This window comes from Hemiscyllium ocellatum, chromosome 10, assembly GCF_020745735.1.
Source record: "Hemiscyllium ocellatum isolate sHemOce1 chromosome 10, sHemOce1.pat.X.cur, whole genome shotgun sequence".
NCBI classification, from domain to species: Eukaryota; Metazoa; Chordata; class Chondrichthyes; order Orectolobiformes; family Hemiscylliidae; genus Hemiscyllium; species Hemiscyllium ocellatum.
The window spans coordinates 27,958,154-27,977,617 of record NC_083410.1 but is presented as its reverse complement, the minus strand read 5'-3'; the positions used below and the strand labels follow the sequence as shown (position 1 = coordinate 27,977,617).

The 19,464-nt window shown below is 40.5% G+C and overlaps 1 protein-coding gene across 1 annotated transcript in view; it reads left to right on the top strand.

Annotated features, from left to right (window-relative positions):
* Window positions 1-19,464, top strand: part of LOC132819695 (CAP-Gly domain-containing linker protein 4-like) — a 266,189-nt gene that overhangs the window by 206,449 nt on the left and 40,276 nt on the right. The window contains exon 15 of the mRNA XM_060831355.1: window positions 19,069-19,144. Coding sequence (XP_060687338.1) covers window positions 19,069-19,144 — 76 coding nt within the window. The remainder of the gene's footprint in view (window positions 1-19,068; window positions 19,145-19,464) is intronic.

Sequence of the window (19,464 nt, the reverse complement as noted above, 5' to 3'; positions counted from 1 at the left end):
CCAAAATTGGAGGTGTAGTGGACACCGAAGAAGGCTATCTCAGAGTACAACGTGATCTTGATTAGATGGGCCAGTGGGCTGAGGAGTAGCAGATGGAGATTAATTCAGATAAATGTGAGGTGCTGCATTTTGAAAAGGCAAATCGGGGCAGGACTTATACACTTAATGGTAAGGTCCTAGGGAGTATTGCTGAACAAAGAGACCTTGGAGTGCAGGTTCATAGCTCCTTGAAAATGGACTCGCTGGTAGATAGGATAGTGATGAAGGCACCTAGTATGCTTTCATTTATTGGTCAGAGCATTGAGTATAGGAGTTGGTAGGTCATGTTACAGCTGTACAGGACATTGGTACTTTTGGAATATTGTATGCAATTCTGGTCTTCCTCCTATGGAAGGATGTTGTGAAATTTGAAAGGGTTCAGAAAAGATGTTGCCAGGTTTGAACTTTAGGGAGAGGCTGAATTACTTACAGTGTGGAAACAGGCCCTTCGGCCCAACAAGTCCACACCGACCTGCCGAAGCACAGTCCACCCAGACCCATTCCCTTACATTTACCCCTTCACCTGACACTGCGGGCAATTTAGCATGGCCAATTCACCTGACCTGCACATTTTTGGATTGTGAGAGGAAACCGGAGCACCCGGAGGAAACCCACGCAGACATGGGGAGAATGTGCAAACTCCACACAGAGAGTTGGCTGAGGCGGGAATTGAACCTGGGTCTCTGGTGGTGTGAGGCAGCAGTGCTAACCACTGTGCCACTGTGCCACCAGGCTGGGGCTGTTTTTCCTGGAGTGTCGGAGGCTGAGGGATGACCTTATAGAGGTTTATAAAATCATGAGGGGCATGGACAGGGCAGATAGACAAGGTTTTTTTTCTCTGGGTTGGAGGAGTCCAGAACTCGAGGGCATAGGTTTATGGGAGGGGAAGGATATAAAAGGGACCTAAGAGGCAACCTTTTCACGTAGAGGGTGGTGCGTGTATGGAATGAGCTGCCAGAGGAAGTGGTGAAGGCTGGTACAGTTACAACATTTAAAAGGCATCTGGATGGCTATATGAATAGGAAGGGTTTAGAGGGATATGGGCTAAGAGCTGGCAAATGGGACTAGGTTAATTTAATTGGCATGGTGGAGTTGGACCAAAGAGTCTGTTTCCGTGCTGTACATCTCTAATATGTCATGTAAGTAATTTTTCTTTTGTTCTTGCTGCCACAAATGGATAATTTCCATATTACATGTCATTTTCCAAAACTTTGCCCACACACTTGATCTTTGCAATGTTCTTGTTCTCTTCCCAACTTACTTTCCTTCTTTGTGTCATCAGCAAACTTAGCAATCAATACTTCAGTCCCTTCATCAAAAATACTTATATGAATTGTAAACAGTTGAGGTCTCAGGACTGACCTTTGTGACTTGTAACACCTTGCCAACCTAAGAAGGACCCATGTATGCTGATCATCTGCTTCCTGTTAGTCAGCCAATCTTCTATCTGTGCGTGAAGTGCAGATTTCAAAGAGTTTTGTAATGTATTGAATTACTAAGTATCAATAACTTTGGAAAAGTTTGGTCCAAAACCAGCTAGTTTTTAACAGTCATGAATTAAAGTAAGTAAGTTCTACTGAAAAGTAGCTGATTAGTTAATTAGGTAACAGAATTCAGTCTAATTCTGTGCTACAAAGCGCATAACTATACAGGTCTTTGTGCAGTGTGCAGAGTACAGATTTCAGGCTGAGTGAGTTCAATTAATAATGAATTCAAAAAAGGGGAGGAGATACTTTATTTACCTTCTTCACTGTCTCATGTTTGGCTCTTACTTCAGTGCAGTGGAAGGAGCTGTTGGTGAGCAAAAGATAAGCTATTCTACTTGTAATAAGTAATGACACGAGAACCAAAAAACAGGACATCTGAGTTGAGTGGAATGTGTAATCTGTGCAAAGTCATGGATATTTCATTTGTCTGAGACAAACACATCAGCAGGAAGTGTCACCATCTGTAAACACTTGAGCTGCAGATATCATAATCCAAGAGGCTACTGGAGTCACCGGTGTCTATTCACAAGGCAGGGGGGCTATGTGGATAGCATGTTTAGGGAGATGGTCACATTGTGGCTTAGGGAAATGCAGCCAGCAATCATGGTCCGCCATGCAATCCAAGAAAACCAGGTGGTGTTATAGTCCCCTGAGGTGATTTCACATGATTATTTTTTTGTTTTGCATTCTGGTGAGGGCAATATTTCCTCAGAGGAGTGTAGTCAGACTAAATTCAATGTTACCACAAGTGGCTCAGCCGTACAATAGGGGAATACAAAGAGGAGGAGATTAGAGATTCTTTATTGAAGAAAGAGTAGACAGAAATTTTTGCAACCACAAATGTGACTACAGAATGGTTTGTCTCTTTCCTGGTACAAGGGTCAAGGATGATCACAGAATGATTGCAGTACATTCTTCTAGGGAAGGGTGAACAGTCAGCCATGTCAGTACCAATGATGTGTATAATGAGATCTTAAATGTAGATTTGAAGGAATAAAGTAGGAGGCTTTAAAGCACAACCTCTAAAGCAGTAATATCAGCATTATTCCCAGTTCCACATGCCAGTGAAAATAGAAATAGAAGAATTGAGTGATTGAAGATATGACTGGAAAATCAGTACAGGAGTAAGGCTATCTGATTTCTGAGGCATTGGGACTGGTTCCGTGGCACATACATTAGATTCCCTACAGTGTGGAAACAGGCCCTTCAGCCCAATAAGTCCACACCCAGAAGAGTAGCCCACCCAGACCCATTTCCCTCTGACCAATGCACCTAACACTATGGGCAATTTAGCCTGGAGGAAACCCATGCAGACACAGAGAGAATGTGCAAACTCCACACAAACAGTCGCCTGAGACAGGAATTGAACCCAGGTCCCTGGCACAGTGAGGCAACAGTGCTAAACACTGAGCCACCGTGCTGCCCAGTTCTGGTACATGATGTACAGGTTGTATCCTGATGAAATATGTCTTTTCTCAGCAATACTTCAGTACTTGAGTATTGCTGAGAATAAAGATATTTTGTATTTTATCATTTATTCATCAGGATAATTCACAAGAATACAAATTCAAGGATAATCCCAACATTTCCTTGTATAACAGAGAAGTGTAGATTGGTTGGCAATTGCATTCTGATTAGTAAAGGTGTATACCAAGGAGAATGTACCAGTTGAGGCTGACAGACAATTACCTGCTAGGCTTTAGTTACATTTTAAAGCAGGCAGGTTGCAGCATTGGTTTGAGAACTGTACCGCGAATAGCTGTCAGAGAAAAATTGATCAAAGTGTGTGAGTTGACCAAAACTCATTTCAAGAGTGCTCAACAAACAATGAAAACTACAATAGATGAAAAGACTAACGTTTGAAACTTTGTTGCTGGAGGAAAGGTGTTAGATTTATTATCTGTTTCTGGGAAAATGTTCACTGCACCTTATCAAATCGAAAGTATGTGTATTATATAGTGAGTACTTCAGATAGGAGAAAGAATCAGCAAGTATGTCTTGTTGATATCTTGAATAGATATCTTAAGGAAAGTCAGGAGAAAGTTCATGTCTGGCAGTGAAAGAAATAACAAATATCAGAAAAATTGGAGAATGAATCTGAAATTGAAAATTCAAATGTTGATCCTCCATTGTTAAAATTGGATGTGCTGAAAAGGTTAGTAGAAATATTGTGCTTATTCCAGAAAACAATCAGCATAACTTTAAACACAAATACAGACTCACATTGATGTATGTGAACAGTCAAGGACAAATATCTTTGGCTGTACATTATTTCAGTCAAAGGTTGGGGAAAACACCAACCTTAATGACTCATTCCAAGAAATTAACTCAAGTGAGGGAAGAGATTAAATTCATGATGGACAATGACATTTTTGAACTGAGTCAAAGTAACTGGAGCAGTCCTGTCTTGGAGCAGTTCTGGATGGGTCTCAATGATTCTGTATTTATTATCACAAAGACAACACAGTAACAAAAGCAGACTCAAGCCTACTCCAAGATTGGAGGACTGCATTGAACAAATTGGATATACATGACCTGTCAACAAAGGTGATTTGCTAAGAAGGATATTGGCCAGTTTTATGAACTAACAACATGAAATAACTTTCTGCTTTTATCAAGGCAAATTCATGCTTTGGGAATGAAACGTGTACCAGCAACTTAGGAATAACCAACTGCCGAAATCTGTGTGAAAACTATGTAACTGTTATCTATATTGACAACTTAATGTCATAGAGTCATAGAAATGTACAGCATTGAAACAGACCCTTTTCCCCAACTTGTCCATGCCGATTAGATATCCTAAGTTAACCTCGTCCCATTTGCCAGCACTTGGTCCATATCCCTCTAATCCCTTACTATTCATGTACCCATCCAGACGCCTTTTAAATGTTGTAACTGCACCAGCCTCCCCACTTCCTCTGGCAGCTCATTCCATACATGCATCACTCTCTACGTGAAAAAGTTGTCCCTTACGTCCCTTTTAAATCTTTCTCCTCTCATCTTAAACCCATGCCCTCTAGTTCTGAACTCCCATGCTCCAGGGAAAAGACCTTGTCTATTTATTTTATCCATGCTCCTCACAATTTTATAAACCTCTGTATTGTCACCCTCATTCTCCAACGCTCCAAGGAAAACAGCTCCAGCCTCCTCAGCCTCTCCATATACCTCAAACCCTCCAACCCTGGCAACATCTTTGTAAATCGTTTCTGAACCCTTTCAAGTACAATATCCTTCCGATAGGAGGAAGACGAGAATTGCGCACAGTATTCCAAAAGTGGCCTAACCAATGTTTTGTACAGCTGCAACATGACCTCCCAACTCCTATACTCAAATCTCTGACCAATAAATGAAAACTTACTACATGCCTTCTTTATTGCCCTGTCTACCTGCAACTTCACTTTCAGGGAATTATGAACCTTCATTCCAAGGTCTCTTTGTTCAGCAACACTCCCCAGGACCTTACCATTAAGTCTATAAGTCCTGCCCGATTTGCCTTTCCAAAATGCAGCATCTCACATTTATCTAAATTAAACTTTGTCTGCCACTCCTCAGCCCCATGGATCAAGGGCCTATTATACTCTGAGGTAACCTTCTTCGCTGTCCACTACAGCTCCAATTTTGGTGTCATCTACAAACCCACTAACTGTGCCTCCTGTGTTCACATCCAAATTGTTTATATAAATAACGAAAAGCAGTTTGCTCAACACTGATCATTGTGGCACACCACTGGTCACCTATCTCCAGGCTGAAAAGCAATCCTCCAACACCACCCTCCTTTGTTTCAGCTAAAGCTGGAAATAACACTTACACTATTTGACTTACTTTTTTGCTTACAAACACCTAATTTGCTTATATATTTCACGAAAAATGGAAGTGCCAAAGTGACTTAATTGGGCCACATAGTGGGGCAAGGCCAAGTAGCACCTTGAGAAGTAAAAATAAGAGCTAATTTGGATTTCAAATGCCTAAAATGAAACATGAAATCCTGTGATATATTAGCATGAATGGATTTTGTTGGAAGTTTGTTCCAAACTTCAGCAGTCTAGTAGGTCCTTTAATAAATTTTTGAAAAGGCAAGAAATGTTCATGGACTACAGATTGTTATGGACTAGGCCAGACAACTGAAAACATTCTCTCTGTTCTGCTGCTCTCTTTCCTTCTCTCTCTTCTGCTTTTAGTCTGTTATATTTTTGCTACCCTTTCCTTCGCTCTCGCCTCTAACTCAAACTGCTTCGTTTGCAATTGAATTCTTGCCATCTCTATAGATTCTGATAGTTTCCCCAGCAAATTTAAATGCTGAGCTATTGCTGTAATTATCTCTCCTTCCCTCACAGAAGCAGGTGGCTCCAATTCCAGCTTGTCTGCTAACTCCTGCACCTTGGTCTTATTCACATTTTGCAAAACTTCTGAAGTCACCGTATCCATATCCAGAAACCTTTTAGCGACTGAAAGAGCCATTACTATCCTAAACTTTGTCTATCAAACCAAACCAATACCTGAAATAAAGACAATAACACCTACCACTTGCTGTTTAAAATCCCGGACGAGCCCCCAAGCTGTTATGGACAAATAAAAATTCATTCACAAAAGTACACAATGAAACATGAAGAACAGCACAAAGAACCCCTACAGAACTCAATCTATCCAAACTAGACTTAAGTATGCTCTTCCAAATATACACAACACTTCCATAAATAAACCCCCTTTAAAACACAGTACAAAAAAAAGGATCAGATGATTACAGGTTGAAGTTAGAAGGGCAGAAGATGGAGTTTCCACACAGCTCACTGTTGAACTCCCAAACAGTTCTAGACTGAACTAAACTGTTCAGCTAGAGAGCTGACCACTCCCCTTTCATTATACAGGTCTCTTCTAAAACATGACCAATTTGGCCTGAAGTCTCATCTGTTTACATATAAACAAAAAGGCCTCTCAATACTCTTTAATCTCTGTATCAAGAGAGACAAATCGGTACCGAGAGCAGTTTATTACCCTTCTGACAAAAACAAGGATAGAGTATCCTTGAGAAAAGGAACAGCTTTTAGAAAGAAGAAACCAGCTTTATGAGAAGGTAAAGCAAGCATTTAAGGCCATTAGCTTAATTTTTGGTTCAGAAGAATCTAGGACTAAGCACTTTGTTACAAAATAGGGGACATATTCTCAGAATACTAGGCAGACTGTAGACTCAGATGAGAAGCAATTTCTTCACTCAGAGACTGGTGAATCTTTCAAAGTTTCTATACCATTGGGCTGTGGAAGTTCAGCATTGAGCAGTTCAGGTCAGAAATCACCAGGTTGCTGAAGACTAATGATATGAAGGAATGTGGGAAAATTATTTTGAGGAAATTATTCATCGCGATCATGAATGACAATGCTGGCTTGATGGGCAGAACAGTCTACTCCTATTCTCATGTTCCTGATATACCTCCATTGAGAAATCTGTGCAGCAGCAGCAGGGAGCATCATCATCTTCATGTCACCATCAAGGTCACAGGCCTTTATACTTGGACAAATTCATTGTACAAATGCCAAGATTTTGTACCTAATAAGATCATGGAAATCACTAACCAAAGAACTGTGATGAATTAAGAAAAATTTCCATGACCAGCTTCTCAGGGTATTGACTATAGTTCAAGTAGCTAGGGTGAATTTTCTTCCTACCTTTGTGTGATGCACAGGAAAAGTGGAGTGAAAATATTGTACCCCATTTCAATCCTAAATAACATTATACTTAAACCTTCCTGTATGACTTTTCTGGCCTCTGCATCTAACAACGATGCAGCAATATAACCTCCATGCAAATGAATGTCAAAAGTACCTGCACTCAATGAATCTATTGATTGCATAAAAAAACCTAGTATTATTTCTTCCTTTTCTAGCATTAAAATACTCAAAGACGGGCTGCTGGAATATTGAAAACTGTTTTTAAAGTCATTTGCTGCATTTGAAATCATTCTAAAGTTATTATCCTAACATTAGGGAATCTGGTTGTTCTCCAGTTTTCCAGTGAGAAAGGATGATATACAATAAGACCTCAATAAAAGTTGCCCCCTGAACATAATTTTGTTTTAACTTCATTAATAAAGTAATGATAATAAATCCATTTTACATTGTCAGTTTCACTTGAGCATTGTTTTCACAGCTTTCCTCTTCAGTCAATTTAATTCTCATCTGATCCTTCTCCCAGCACTCAGGTTTGGCCCTCAACTTGCCATTTTCCCCAGCACCAATCCTGATTCCCAATATTTCCTCTCTCCAGTTGTGCATCTGTCCTGGGCATCAGCTCCATCCCATGACTTGTTCCCTCCCAGATCAACTGCTTGTTCCACATTCAAATTGACAACCTTGGCTCCAGCTCATGCCAGAAGTCCCTGAACTGACCAATGTCTGCCGCTAGATGGAGCCTGGTCACTAACAGTAAAGTCTCAGAGTCACAAGATGTACAGCACAGAAACAGACCCTTTGGTCTAACTTGTCTATGCCGACCAGATATCCTAAACTAATCTCGTCTCATTTGTCAACAATTGGCCCATATCCCTCTAAACCCTTCCCATTCATATACCCATCTAGATACTGTTCAATAAAAGTGATACATTAAAAAAAATTATATTTTACATATTTTATACTAAGTCATGCATTTTGTTATATAAGCTACTTCAGCTAGTATTGCGCATGTACCACACAGTATTTCAACCGTTGCATTTTTTTCCTGAGTGAGAAATATTTGAAAGACCTTAACTCAATGTTTGTTATTGACTCCCACTGGAAACCATGATTCACTTAAAGTTGTTTCAATTAAAATTGTAATTTTCAAGAATGTAACCAAATATGTAAGCAAGAATTTAATGTTTGGCGTACCATAAGACTTGAAATGCTTGGAAGAGTTATGAATGATTTAAATGAAGAAATAGGGTCAGATATCCAAGTTTTGTTAAGAACTAGCCGGGTGGCATGGTAAATAATATGGATATGAACAAAATATAGGGGACAATTAGATCCTGTAGATCGAAAACTAGCATGTGGCTCAGAATAATGCCAAAAAAAAGCTTCAATCCACATTCTTGTTAAGTTTGACTTGCAACTTGCTAACTTGACAGTGGGAGACAATGGCAAACAACCACTGACAAAAACTGCCAAAGAAATGGCTCAGGATGAAGTACAGCAAACATTTTATTAAGTTGCACCTATGGGACCAGTAAATTAATGGTTGATCAAATATTCTGGTTGATCAAGTGGTTCACATAATCAGTGTTAAACGCACTATGTAATAAAAATGTAATGCAGGGATATATGCATCACTGTTGCACTTTATTTACAGCATAAATCACTTAAGTAATAATGCACCATTGTCTGAAGTAAAACTTAAGGCTGAAGCTTTGAGCCTTCGCACTTCACCCACATCTGATTACTTGGACCTTGCAGAGATCATGGAAATACTGTAAATATCCGATATTTCAGATGTATAATTTTTGCTGGTTTATTGAGAGGCCGCTTCAAAACAAAGTTTGCTGTATTAACAGCCAAAGAATCAAGGGCATGTCTTTGAGAAGAGCAATATTATTGAATGCAAAGCAGAATGTTGTAATTCAACATTGATAAGTTACCTGATGGCAAAACTGTGGAGAAATGTGTGTCCATCCACTTAGAATAGTGAGGGCAGCCATGGGATTGATGAGTTGGAGGAACGAGGAGTAGTGAAGGACAGAGGTGTTGCAGGAGGATCAGCAACTGAAAAGGACAGAAAAGGGAGATACAGGCAACTTAGCATATTTCTTAAAGTTTTTAATTTATTCCATTTTGAAAGCTTACAAGTATACAAGTTTGGGAATACATATTAGTTTAACATGGAGGGTATGATACTTAAAGTATGGAGTAATGTTTAATGAGTAAAGTAAGTGCATATAAGGATATTACTTCCAAGAGTTGAACTATATAAGGGAATAAAACACAAATTAGCATTGCAAGAGCCAGCTAACTATCAGATAATGAATGATTTAATTTGTATATACTTTACATTTCAGTGATTTTATTTTTCAATCTAGTCAGCTTCTTGCCTGATCATCTTTTCTTTAATTAGCCATAGATTGGATAGATCAAAGGAACATTAATTACGGTTCTTTGTGCCCATTGTTATAAATAAAAGACAGGAGCTTTATTCTCAAGTGGAGCAAGTAGGGGACAATTAATTTATGTTGAAATTAAAAATAAATGGAACTCAATTAGAACATAGCTCTAAGCAATCACAAAAAATCCATTTGGAATCTAACATGTCAATAAAACCTTGTTCTCTTTTTACTAAGATTTTTAAACTTACAAGATTTTAGTTTGGAATTAACTTGAGGAAACTTAGCAAATTTATGCATGCATTTACTGGATGTGGCACCTTTATGAACAGCCAACATAGTCCAAGGTCCCCCACCCTTCCATCTGTTGCCACACCTGAAACATTCTTTCCAAGATCAAGTACTGCAAACACACTCAGAGTCTATCATTGTGAAAAGATAGGACCGTCAGCAAGATCCCAGACCCCATCCATGCAGGTGGAACCTGGAAGGGTCTAAGCTACCATGGCGATGAGTGACAGCTGCCTGGAGCCCTGCAGTTTGGATTTCCTCCAGTCAGGCTCCCTCTCTCCCTGCTACTTCAATCGTAGATATTGTCTCCAGAGGAGCTGTACGAGTTGGGAAGAGGGAACTTCTCAATGGAAGAATAGCAGCAATAACCATAAGAAAGATGGAATTTGTGATTGGAGGAGTTGCTCCCCATAAATTTTCTGTGTCCTATGCTCACTGCTCCTCCAACTTAACTCCCTACTCTCGGAATATCAACAAAGCATCTATGACAGCAATTTTTCAGCCCTGTTTACCTTACAAAGGACTAATAGTGTAACCAGTTATCGATTTTCCACCTCCATCTTTTTATGGGTCCTTGTGAAATTTTGAGGCAAATTTGCCCATCACCCCCTTGAACACTGGCAACTAATCCAGAAATATTGGCACCTAAAGTTGTGCATTGATGTCAGTGTATGACTAACAATATAGAAAGCTAATAATCACTGCTGTGGAGGTCAGGTGGCAGCATAATTAATCTGTAGCTGGCAGCTCACAATCTGAGCCACATAACCACTCCAGTTCATAAAAGTTGGTTTTAAGAGAGAAGCATTTGGCATCTGAAAGGTATCAGTTTTAAAGTTTAACACTGCCCAGAAAAAACATAATTTGGAGATACCGGTGTTGAACTGGGGTGTGCAAAGGTACAGGTTACACAATACCAGGTTATAGTCCAACAGGTTTATTTGGAGGCACTAGCTTTTGAAGTGCTGCTCCTTCATCAGGTGATTGTGGAGATTCTCAGTCAGAAGTCATCCGACACCAGTTAATAGTCCAACAAGTTTAATTGAAATCACAAGCTTTTGGAGAGTAATCACTTTGTCAGGTAGGTTATGCCCCAAAAGCTTGTGATTTCAAATAAATCTGCTGGACTATAACCTGGTGATGTGTGATTTCATATTTAATTAGTTAGCAATTCGGTGTTTTTCTTTGTATTATATTGCCTGCCTTTTTGGCTATTGTTGACATGTTTTTGTATTCTTTTCATTCCTTCCCATGTTTAGATCATTTCCCAGTGGGGGAGAAATGCACAGGCTTCCTCATCAGCATTCACTTCACAGGTTGATGTTTGAAAGGATAGCCTATTTTTTTATTTGATGCATTTTTGTGACTGGGCCAAATTGACAATGATTTATTGCACTGATAGAACCCATTAGGTATTCGTAACAGTAGACTACATGGCCAAATAATGGAAGAATGTTGAGAAAAATGCCTTGAGTTTCTTTGAAGTAAAGGAGTTAGCTGTGTTATATTTAAATTAAACTTGAATTTTTTTTCTTTAATTTGTTTAGTTATACTTCATGTTCACTCTGAACTTTAATTATAATGACTTTTTTTGTTTACTTTTGTAATGAGAGCCAGAAAACTTCAATTTATATAATGTTACTCACATAAAGTAATGTCTCCAAGCATTTATTTGGAAGTATAACATCAAAGGGATAACATCACAGGGACCAAAATTATAGCAGAAGAGTTTTTTGAAGCATTTGCAAAAAGGAGAAGCTCAGATGATGGTTCTTGTAAGAATAAAAATTGAGCTATCAGAATTTGAACTCTGTCATGAATGGGAACCTGATTGCTATCTTAGCTATGAACCTATCTGAGCCTGCTGTTAAATAACATATTTTTGGATGGTACATGTAAGAAATTGCTGGGAGGCAGGCTGGATAACCAGAGTGTAAGGCACCAAGTTAGAGTGAAAGTGCAGTATGAAAGTCTAATCATCACTTTGTGGCTTTAAGAGAATGAAGTGTACTTCAGACTACTTTGATCAAGAAGTAAAAGAGACACCATCTCCTACGTTATACTTTCAGCTCTGGTGGCATCATTTAATTTTTTTCCCAGCATTTTAATCCTAGTCCTAGCGCCGCCTGTTTCCAGGAAGCACAAATTATCCAACACTGAACAGTTTGATGGCATCCAGACCCAGCTATGCCTTTAACCTTATTGAGCAGAGCTTGGAGGTCTGAGTCAATGAATCCATGCTGGCCTCTGATCACAGGTGGTGTCTATACAAACATAATTCAGTAGAATTGCTGAGACATGGTAAAGCTAGAACAGAAGGTTTCATGCATGGTAACAGAGGAAAAGTCAAAACTAAGTTTTTTATTATTATTCATTCACAAGAGAAGGGCATTCTTGGCTAGGCCAGCATTTATTGCCCATCCATAATTACCCAGAGGCCAGTTAAGAGTCAACCACATTTCTGTGGGCCTGTAGTTATGTATAGGTCAGACCAGCTAAGGATGGCAGTTTTCTTCCTTAAAGAATAGTAGTAAACCAGATTTTTTTCCCCCAACAATCAGCCTTGGTTCCTGGCCATCATCGACATATATTTCCAGAATTTTATTGAATTCAAATTCCATCATCTGTCATGGCAGGCTTTGAATCTAGGTCTCAGAACATTACCTGAGTCTCTGGATTAACAGTCCAGCGATAATACCACTAGGCCCCACCACCCCCCGACAAGTGATTCCATAACCAATAGACAAGATCAAACCTCTGCTGAATTGGCACATCCTGTCATGAATGGTGGCAAACAATCGAAACTAACTGGAAGAGGTAGTGTCTCAACTGTAATGATGGAGAGCAAAAGAGAAACCTGAGGCATTTTCAATAACCTTCAATCTGAAGTGCCAAGGGGATGACCTATCTTCACTAACAAGCACAGGGAATGCTGGAGAAACTCAGGAGGGCTGGCAACACCTGTGGAGAGAGAGAGACAAACTTAATGTTACAAAACAAAGTTAATCTGGAATTACTATTCTTTAGAACTGGAAGGTATTCAAAAATGTTTTTTTTCAAGATTGAATTCTATGACTTTGGAAACGGACCACATTATGTTTGTTTTCCATTTTCTTTTCATTCTTTTGTTCCCTCCCCACCATGCCCACACACGCCCACAAACCCACATGCACAGATACACATAAATAACAATTAAATAAAACCAAGAACAGGAGATGCTGGAGGAGATTAGATTAGATTCCCTTCTGTGTGGAAACAGACCCTTTAGCCCAACAAGTCTACACCAACCCTCTGAAGGTTAACCCACCCAGACCCATTTCCTTCTGGCTGTTGCACCTAACACTATGGGCAATTTAGCATGGCCAGTTCACCTGACCAGCACATCTTTGGACTGTGGGAGGAAACTGGAGCACCCAGAGGAACCCCACTCAGACACAGGGAGAATGTACAAACTCCACACAGACAGTCGCCCAAGGCTGGAATTTAATCCAGGTCCCTGGCACTGTGAGGCTGTAGTTCTAACCACTGAGCCACCATGCCATCCCTGAAGCAAGGATATAAATTCTTGGAAAAACCTAGCAGCTCTGAGAGTATCTGTGAAGAACCCATTCCTGATGAAGGGCTTTTGCCTGAAACATCAATTTTCCTGCTCCTAGGATGCTGCCTGACCTACTGTGCTTTTCCAGCACCACTCTAATCTTGACTCTGTGAAGAAAAAGCAGAGTTAACATTCCAAATATGGTAAGATCACTGGACTCAAAATGTCAATTCTGCTTTCTCCCCACAGATGCTGCCAGACCTGCTGAGTTTCGCCAGCAATTTCTATTTTTGATTTACACACACATACATGTCTTGTTTACTTTGCTCATAGAGGAAAGGACCCTTTCTATCTCCTTCATATCTTAGTTTGTTAGCACCCATATATTTTTTTTTACATTTGGTCAGTACACCATTTGTGTCTTTTGCCCCATCTCTACATCTGTAAAAAGTATAGAGAAAAAAACATTTTCTAAAACCTTTAAGTTCTGAAGAAGAGTCAAAGCATTAGCTCCCTTCCTTTCTACATGGATGCTGCCAGACTCACTGTAGTTCTTTGATACTCTCAGTTTGTTTTAATTTGATCTATCTGTACCTCCTCCTGAGATCCCCAACAACACTTGAAGAAGCAAAAACTATGATCTTTGACAAAACCTAGCTGAAGTATAAAGATGCAATCCAGAATTAAGTGTGCCACAACCAACCAATAGCCAAACAGAAATGGCCTAACAATCCACTCAGTTGCACCAAACTACAATACACCCTAAACAAAAGAATGACATCAGACGGATCACCCAACATCTATCCTAGGTTCCAGAAATGACAATGGCAAATACAGTCTTGACACTCTGAATAAACCTCCATACCAGCACAACAGGGCTTGTAACAAAATGGAAAGAGAAGCCCCACAGAGTAGTTGTCTATAAAGTATGATTCCATGAATATGACTATAACACAGACACCACCATATTATCTCTGGGTGTGCCCTGTCCCTCCATAGGACAGGCCCATCAGTGGCAGCAGCATGTGGTTTATAGTCAAGAAGGCAAATTCCTGAGAATCTTCAACATTGACACCAGAACCTATGAAGTCTCATGATGTTAAATCTGACATGGGTAAGGAAACTTCATGCTGAGTTCTACCTATTGTCCCCTAAGCTGAAAATGTGTTGCTGGAAAAGCACAGCATCCTTTCATTCTTTTGTTCCCTCCCCACCATGCCCACACACACCCACCCACAAACCCGCATGCACAGATGCACATAAATAACAGGCAGCATCCAAGGAACAGGAGATTCGATGTTTCGGGCATAAGCCTTTCTTTCAGGATTCCTGAAGAAGGGCTTATGCCCGAAACGTCGAATCTCCTGTTCCTTGGATGCTGCCTGACCTGTTGTGCTTTTCCAGCAACACATTTTCAGCTCTGATCTCCAGCATCTGCAGTCCTCACTTTCTCCTATTGTCCCCTAACCATAGCTATTGAATCAGTATTCCTCCATGTCAAACAACACTTGGTGTAAGCACTGAGCAAGGGCATAGAATGCACTGTAGGTGGAGAACCACCCTTTTTCATGCAGAGGGTGGTATGTGTATGGAATGAGCTGCTAGAAGAAATGGTGGAGGCTGGTACAATTGCAGCATTTAGAAGGCATCTGGATGGGTATAATAATAGGAAGGGTTTGGAGGGATATGGGCTGGGTGCTGGCAAGTGGGACTAGATCGGGTTGGGTAATCTAGTCGGCATGCACAAGTTGGACCGAAGGGCCTGTTTCTGTGTTGTACACTTCTATGACTCTATGACTTGAATTCCCCCATCAAGAATGGCCCAGTAGTATCATTGTTGAAAGGTGCTGCGCTGGAAAAGCACAGCAGGTCAAACAGCATCCAAGGAGCAGGATAATCGACGTTAAATGTTGCCTAACTCCTGCTCTTTGGATGCTGCCTGACCTCTGTGCTTTTCCAGTGTCACACTTTTCGACTCTGATCTCAAACATCTGCAGCCCTCACTTTCTTTCAGTAGTATCACTATTGACCAAGCTTATAGAGTCCTAAATGGCATTACTACTAGATTGGGTCTGTGGAAGGTGATGAAGGAACTAACAAGAAAAACTAATCTATTTTATCTCATCCTCACCAATCTACCTATCACAGGTGCGTCTGTCCATGACAGTATCATTAGGATTGACCATTGTATAATCATTATAGCGAGTAGCAGCAGAATTGTATGAAACCACAATTTGTAGTGTTATGGTCTGGCATACTCTCCATTCTACCATCACTAGCAACTTTGGTTCAATGAAGTCAGCTGGAGGGTATGCCAGAAGCTCACAAGGCGTACCTAGCAATACGTTATCAACCTATTGCACATGGCTACTAGCGTGCCAAACAGTGGAAGTAGTATGCACAGACAGTGCAGAACAATCCCACAGTAAATGGATCAAATTGAAACTTTGCAGTCCGAACACATTCAATCATGAATGGTGGGACTCCATACCCAACAGCACGGTTGGTGTCACTGCACTCCAGTAACTGCAGCTATTCAAGGAAGCAGCTGATCAGCATTTATTAGGTAGTTAGGCATGGGCAATAAATGTTGGCCTAAATAGTGTATGAATTTTTAAAAACAGAACATCTCAAACACAAGAGAACCTAACCATCTTCCCTTGCTGATCAAGGACATAATTATAATTGAATTTCTGGCTATCAACATTCTATCCTGAGGGTTAACACTGACCAGAAACATAATTGGATCAGGTAAGTAAAAACAAGTACTGCATATGCTGGAAACCAGAGTCTAGATTAGAGTGGTGCTGGAAAAGCACAGCAGGTCAGTCTGCATTCGAGGAGCAGGGAAATCGACGTTTTGGGCAAAAGCCCTTCATCGGGAATAGAGGCAGGATGCCTGCAGAGTGGAGAGGTAAATGAGGGGGGGGGTGGGAGTGTGGAGAAAGTAGCATAGAGTACAATAGGTAAATGGGAGTGGGGATGGAGTTGATAGGTTGGAGAGGAGGGTGAGGGAAGGTAGCAGAGAGTGCAATGGGTGAATGGGGGTGGGGATGGAGGTGATAGGTCAGAGAGGAGGGTGGAGTGGGTAGGCGGAAAGGAAGATAGGCAGGTAGGACAGGTCATGAGGGTGGTGCTGAGCTGGAAGGTTGGAGCTGGGGTAAGGTGAGGGGAGGGGAAATGAGGAAACTGGTGAAATCTACATTGATGCCCTGGGGTTGGAGTGTTCTGAGGCGGAAGGTGAGGCGTTCTTCCCCCAGGCATCGGGTGGTGAGGGAATGGCAGTGGAGGAGGCCCAGGACCTGCATGTCCTCGGCAGAGTGGGAGGGGGAGTTGAAATGTTGGGCTACAGGGCGGTGGAGTTGATTGGTGCGGGTGTCCCGGAGATGTTCCCTAAAGCGCTCAGCTAGGAGGCGTCCAGTCTCCCCAATGTTGAGGAGAATGCGTCGGGAGCAACGGATATAATAAATAATATTAGTGGATGTGCAAGTAAAACTTTGATGGATGTGGAAGGCTCCTTTGGGGCCTTGGATGGAGGTGAGGGAGGAGGTGCAGATTTTGCAATTGTTGGACATAATTGGATCAGCCACATGAATACTGTAGCTACATAGGTAGGTCTGCGGCTGGGAATCCTCAAACATGCAGCTTATTTCCTGATTTTACCATAACCTATGCATGTCTACAAGGCACAAATCAGGAGTGTGTTGGAATATATTTCATTTGCATGATAAGTGCAGCTGCAAAACATTCAAGAAACTCAACACCATTTGGACAACGTAGCTTACTTCATCAGTGCCTAATTGATGAACTTACACACTTATTCCTTTTATCACTGATACATAACATCAACAGTGTGAACCATCTTAAATGCAATGCAGCAACTTGCTAATCCATTTTTTACAAAACCATTCAAAACCCTAACCTGTACCAACTAGAAGTCCTAGGCAGAAGTCACTTGGGAGTGCCACCACCTGTAAGTTTCCCTCCAAACCAAACATCATCCTTACTTTGAAGTATATTACTGTTCCTTTATTGTTGCTGGGTAAATAATTTGGAGCACCATTCCTAATAGCACTGTAGATGGGCTACAACTGTTCAAGAAGGTAGTTCAAGGTATCATGTTCTCAAAGCTAGTTAGGAATACTGGTTTGGCCAGTAAGGCTTATGTCCCTTGAAAGAATATGGGAAAACATAGTAAAGTTTATGTAGAAGTAAGTTAATGTGATGAATTGTTCCTCTCTTAGCAATTTATCCTCCCAATCTGCTGTTGAGGATTTAAGGCTAAACTGTCCTTTAATGGCTGCACATATGTTTTTAAAAAAAATGCTGGAAATCACAGCAGGTCAGGCAGCATCTGTGGAGCCAGAGCAAGCTAACATTTTGAGTCTAGATGACTCTTCATCAGAGCTGATGTGATGTGTGGAGGGGACAGCATTTATGCAGTAGTGGCGTTGGGGGGGTGGAGTTCTGGGGAGAAAAGGCACTGATAGCGCAGATTAAATGATCAGAATGTGAGAATGGCAGAACAATGGTGTGTCTAACTGCCAAAGAGAAAAGGACAGATGATCCCACTGGAGTGGGGGAAGACTAGAGAGGACACATTGACAGAGAGTATAACAAGTAAACCTAAAGGAAAGGATGAAATGGGAGTGAGTTCACAATCTGAAGGTGTTGAACTTAATATTAAGTCCAGAAGGTTATAAAATGCCTCATCTGAAGATGAGATGTTATTCTTCCAATTTGCATTATGATTCACTGAAACATTGCAGCATGCTGAGCACAGACCAGTGAACGTGTGAGCAGGATGCTGTGTTAAAATGACCAGCAATGGGAAAGTGGGATCACGCGCACGGACTGGAGGTGTTCTGCAAAGCCCTCACTCAGTCTCCGTTTGGTTCCTCCAATATAGAGTAGGCTACATTAGGTGCAGCAAATACAATAGACGAATTGGTGAATGGAATTATCCAGGCTCGAAACATTAGTTTGCTGTTTCTCCTGATCTGACCTGCTGTGATTTCTAACATTTTTTGTTTTCAATACTGATTCCAGGATCTGCGTCATTTGCTCCTATATGTGCTTTCAGGTGTTTCAGCTGTATACACCCATTACATACAGATTACATTTCCCGTGTAAGTGTTTTTAAATTGGCAATAAAGGCCCAACTGATATTGAGAAAAAAGAAAGTCACATACAGTACAAAACTGACAAAGTTATGATGGTTGATTGAACTGTTGTATCCAATCCTGTGCACTCTATTTTAGAAAGGAAGGCTTTAGAAAGAGTCCAGAAGAATGTTTCCAGTTATGGTGGACCTCAGTTACACAAATGGATTAGAGAAGTGGCATTGTACTTGAGGATGTGGTGGAGGTGATAAAATGGGAATTGGATAAGCACTGGAAGGAAACAAAATTGTTTAGATCTGGGGAAATAGTGGGAGAGAGGGACAAACTGAGTTGCTATAACATGGTTACCAAAACCCAAATGTCATCCTTCTGTTGACTAAGGTCTCTGTTTACATTTTTGAGGGCATTGTTTAATTTGTCCTTATTATGTAGTATAATGTTTATATTTGTTGATTAAATTATTTTATTCTGGTTTATCTTGCATTTAAAAACATTTGTTATCTAACAAGAATTTTCTTTCTGTTTAGGTTTCCATCGAAGTTTTAGCACACCATCCACCCTTCCATCACCAAGGGAGATTAAAGGAAAGAATGCTTCAAACAGGTAACAATCAATGTTGGAAATTGCTTAATAACATGACAGATTACATCAATTAGGAATACTTTCTTTTCTATCTTTTTAAATGATGAGCTAGTTGCTGTCTAAGGCAGAACATTTTAACCATGTCACCAAGTCTTTGGATGTCTGTTTGATGTCATATGTAATTCTTTTAATGGAAGGAAACTGTAGGATTCAATGACTTCCATATCTGAATACAACACTTGCTTTGTACTCTTGTTATGTGAAGCTTTGTGCTGAGAAAGTGCAGCTGCTTTGTTCCAGAAAAATTGGATTTTTTAACTATAGTTTCTTTTAACTGTCTA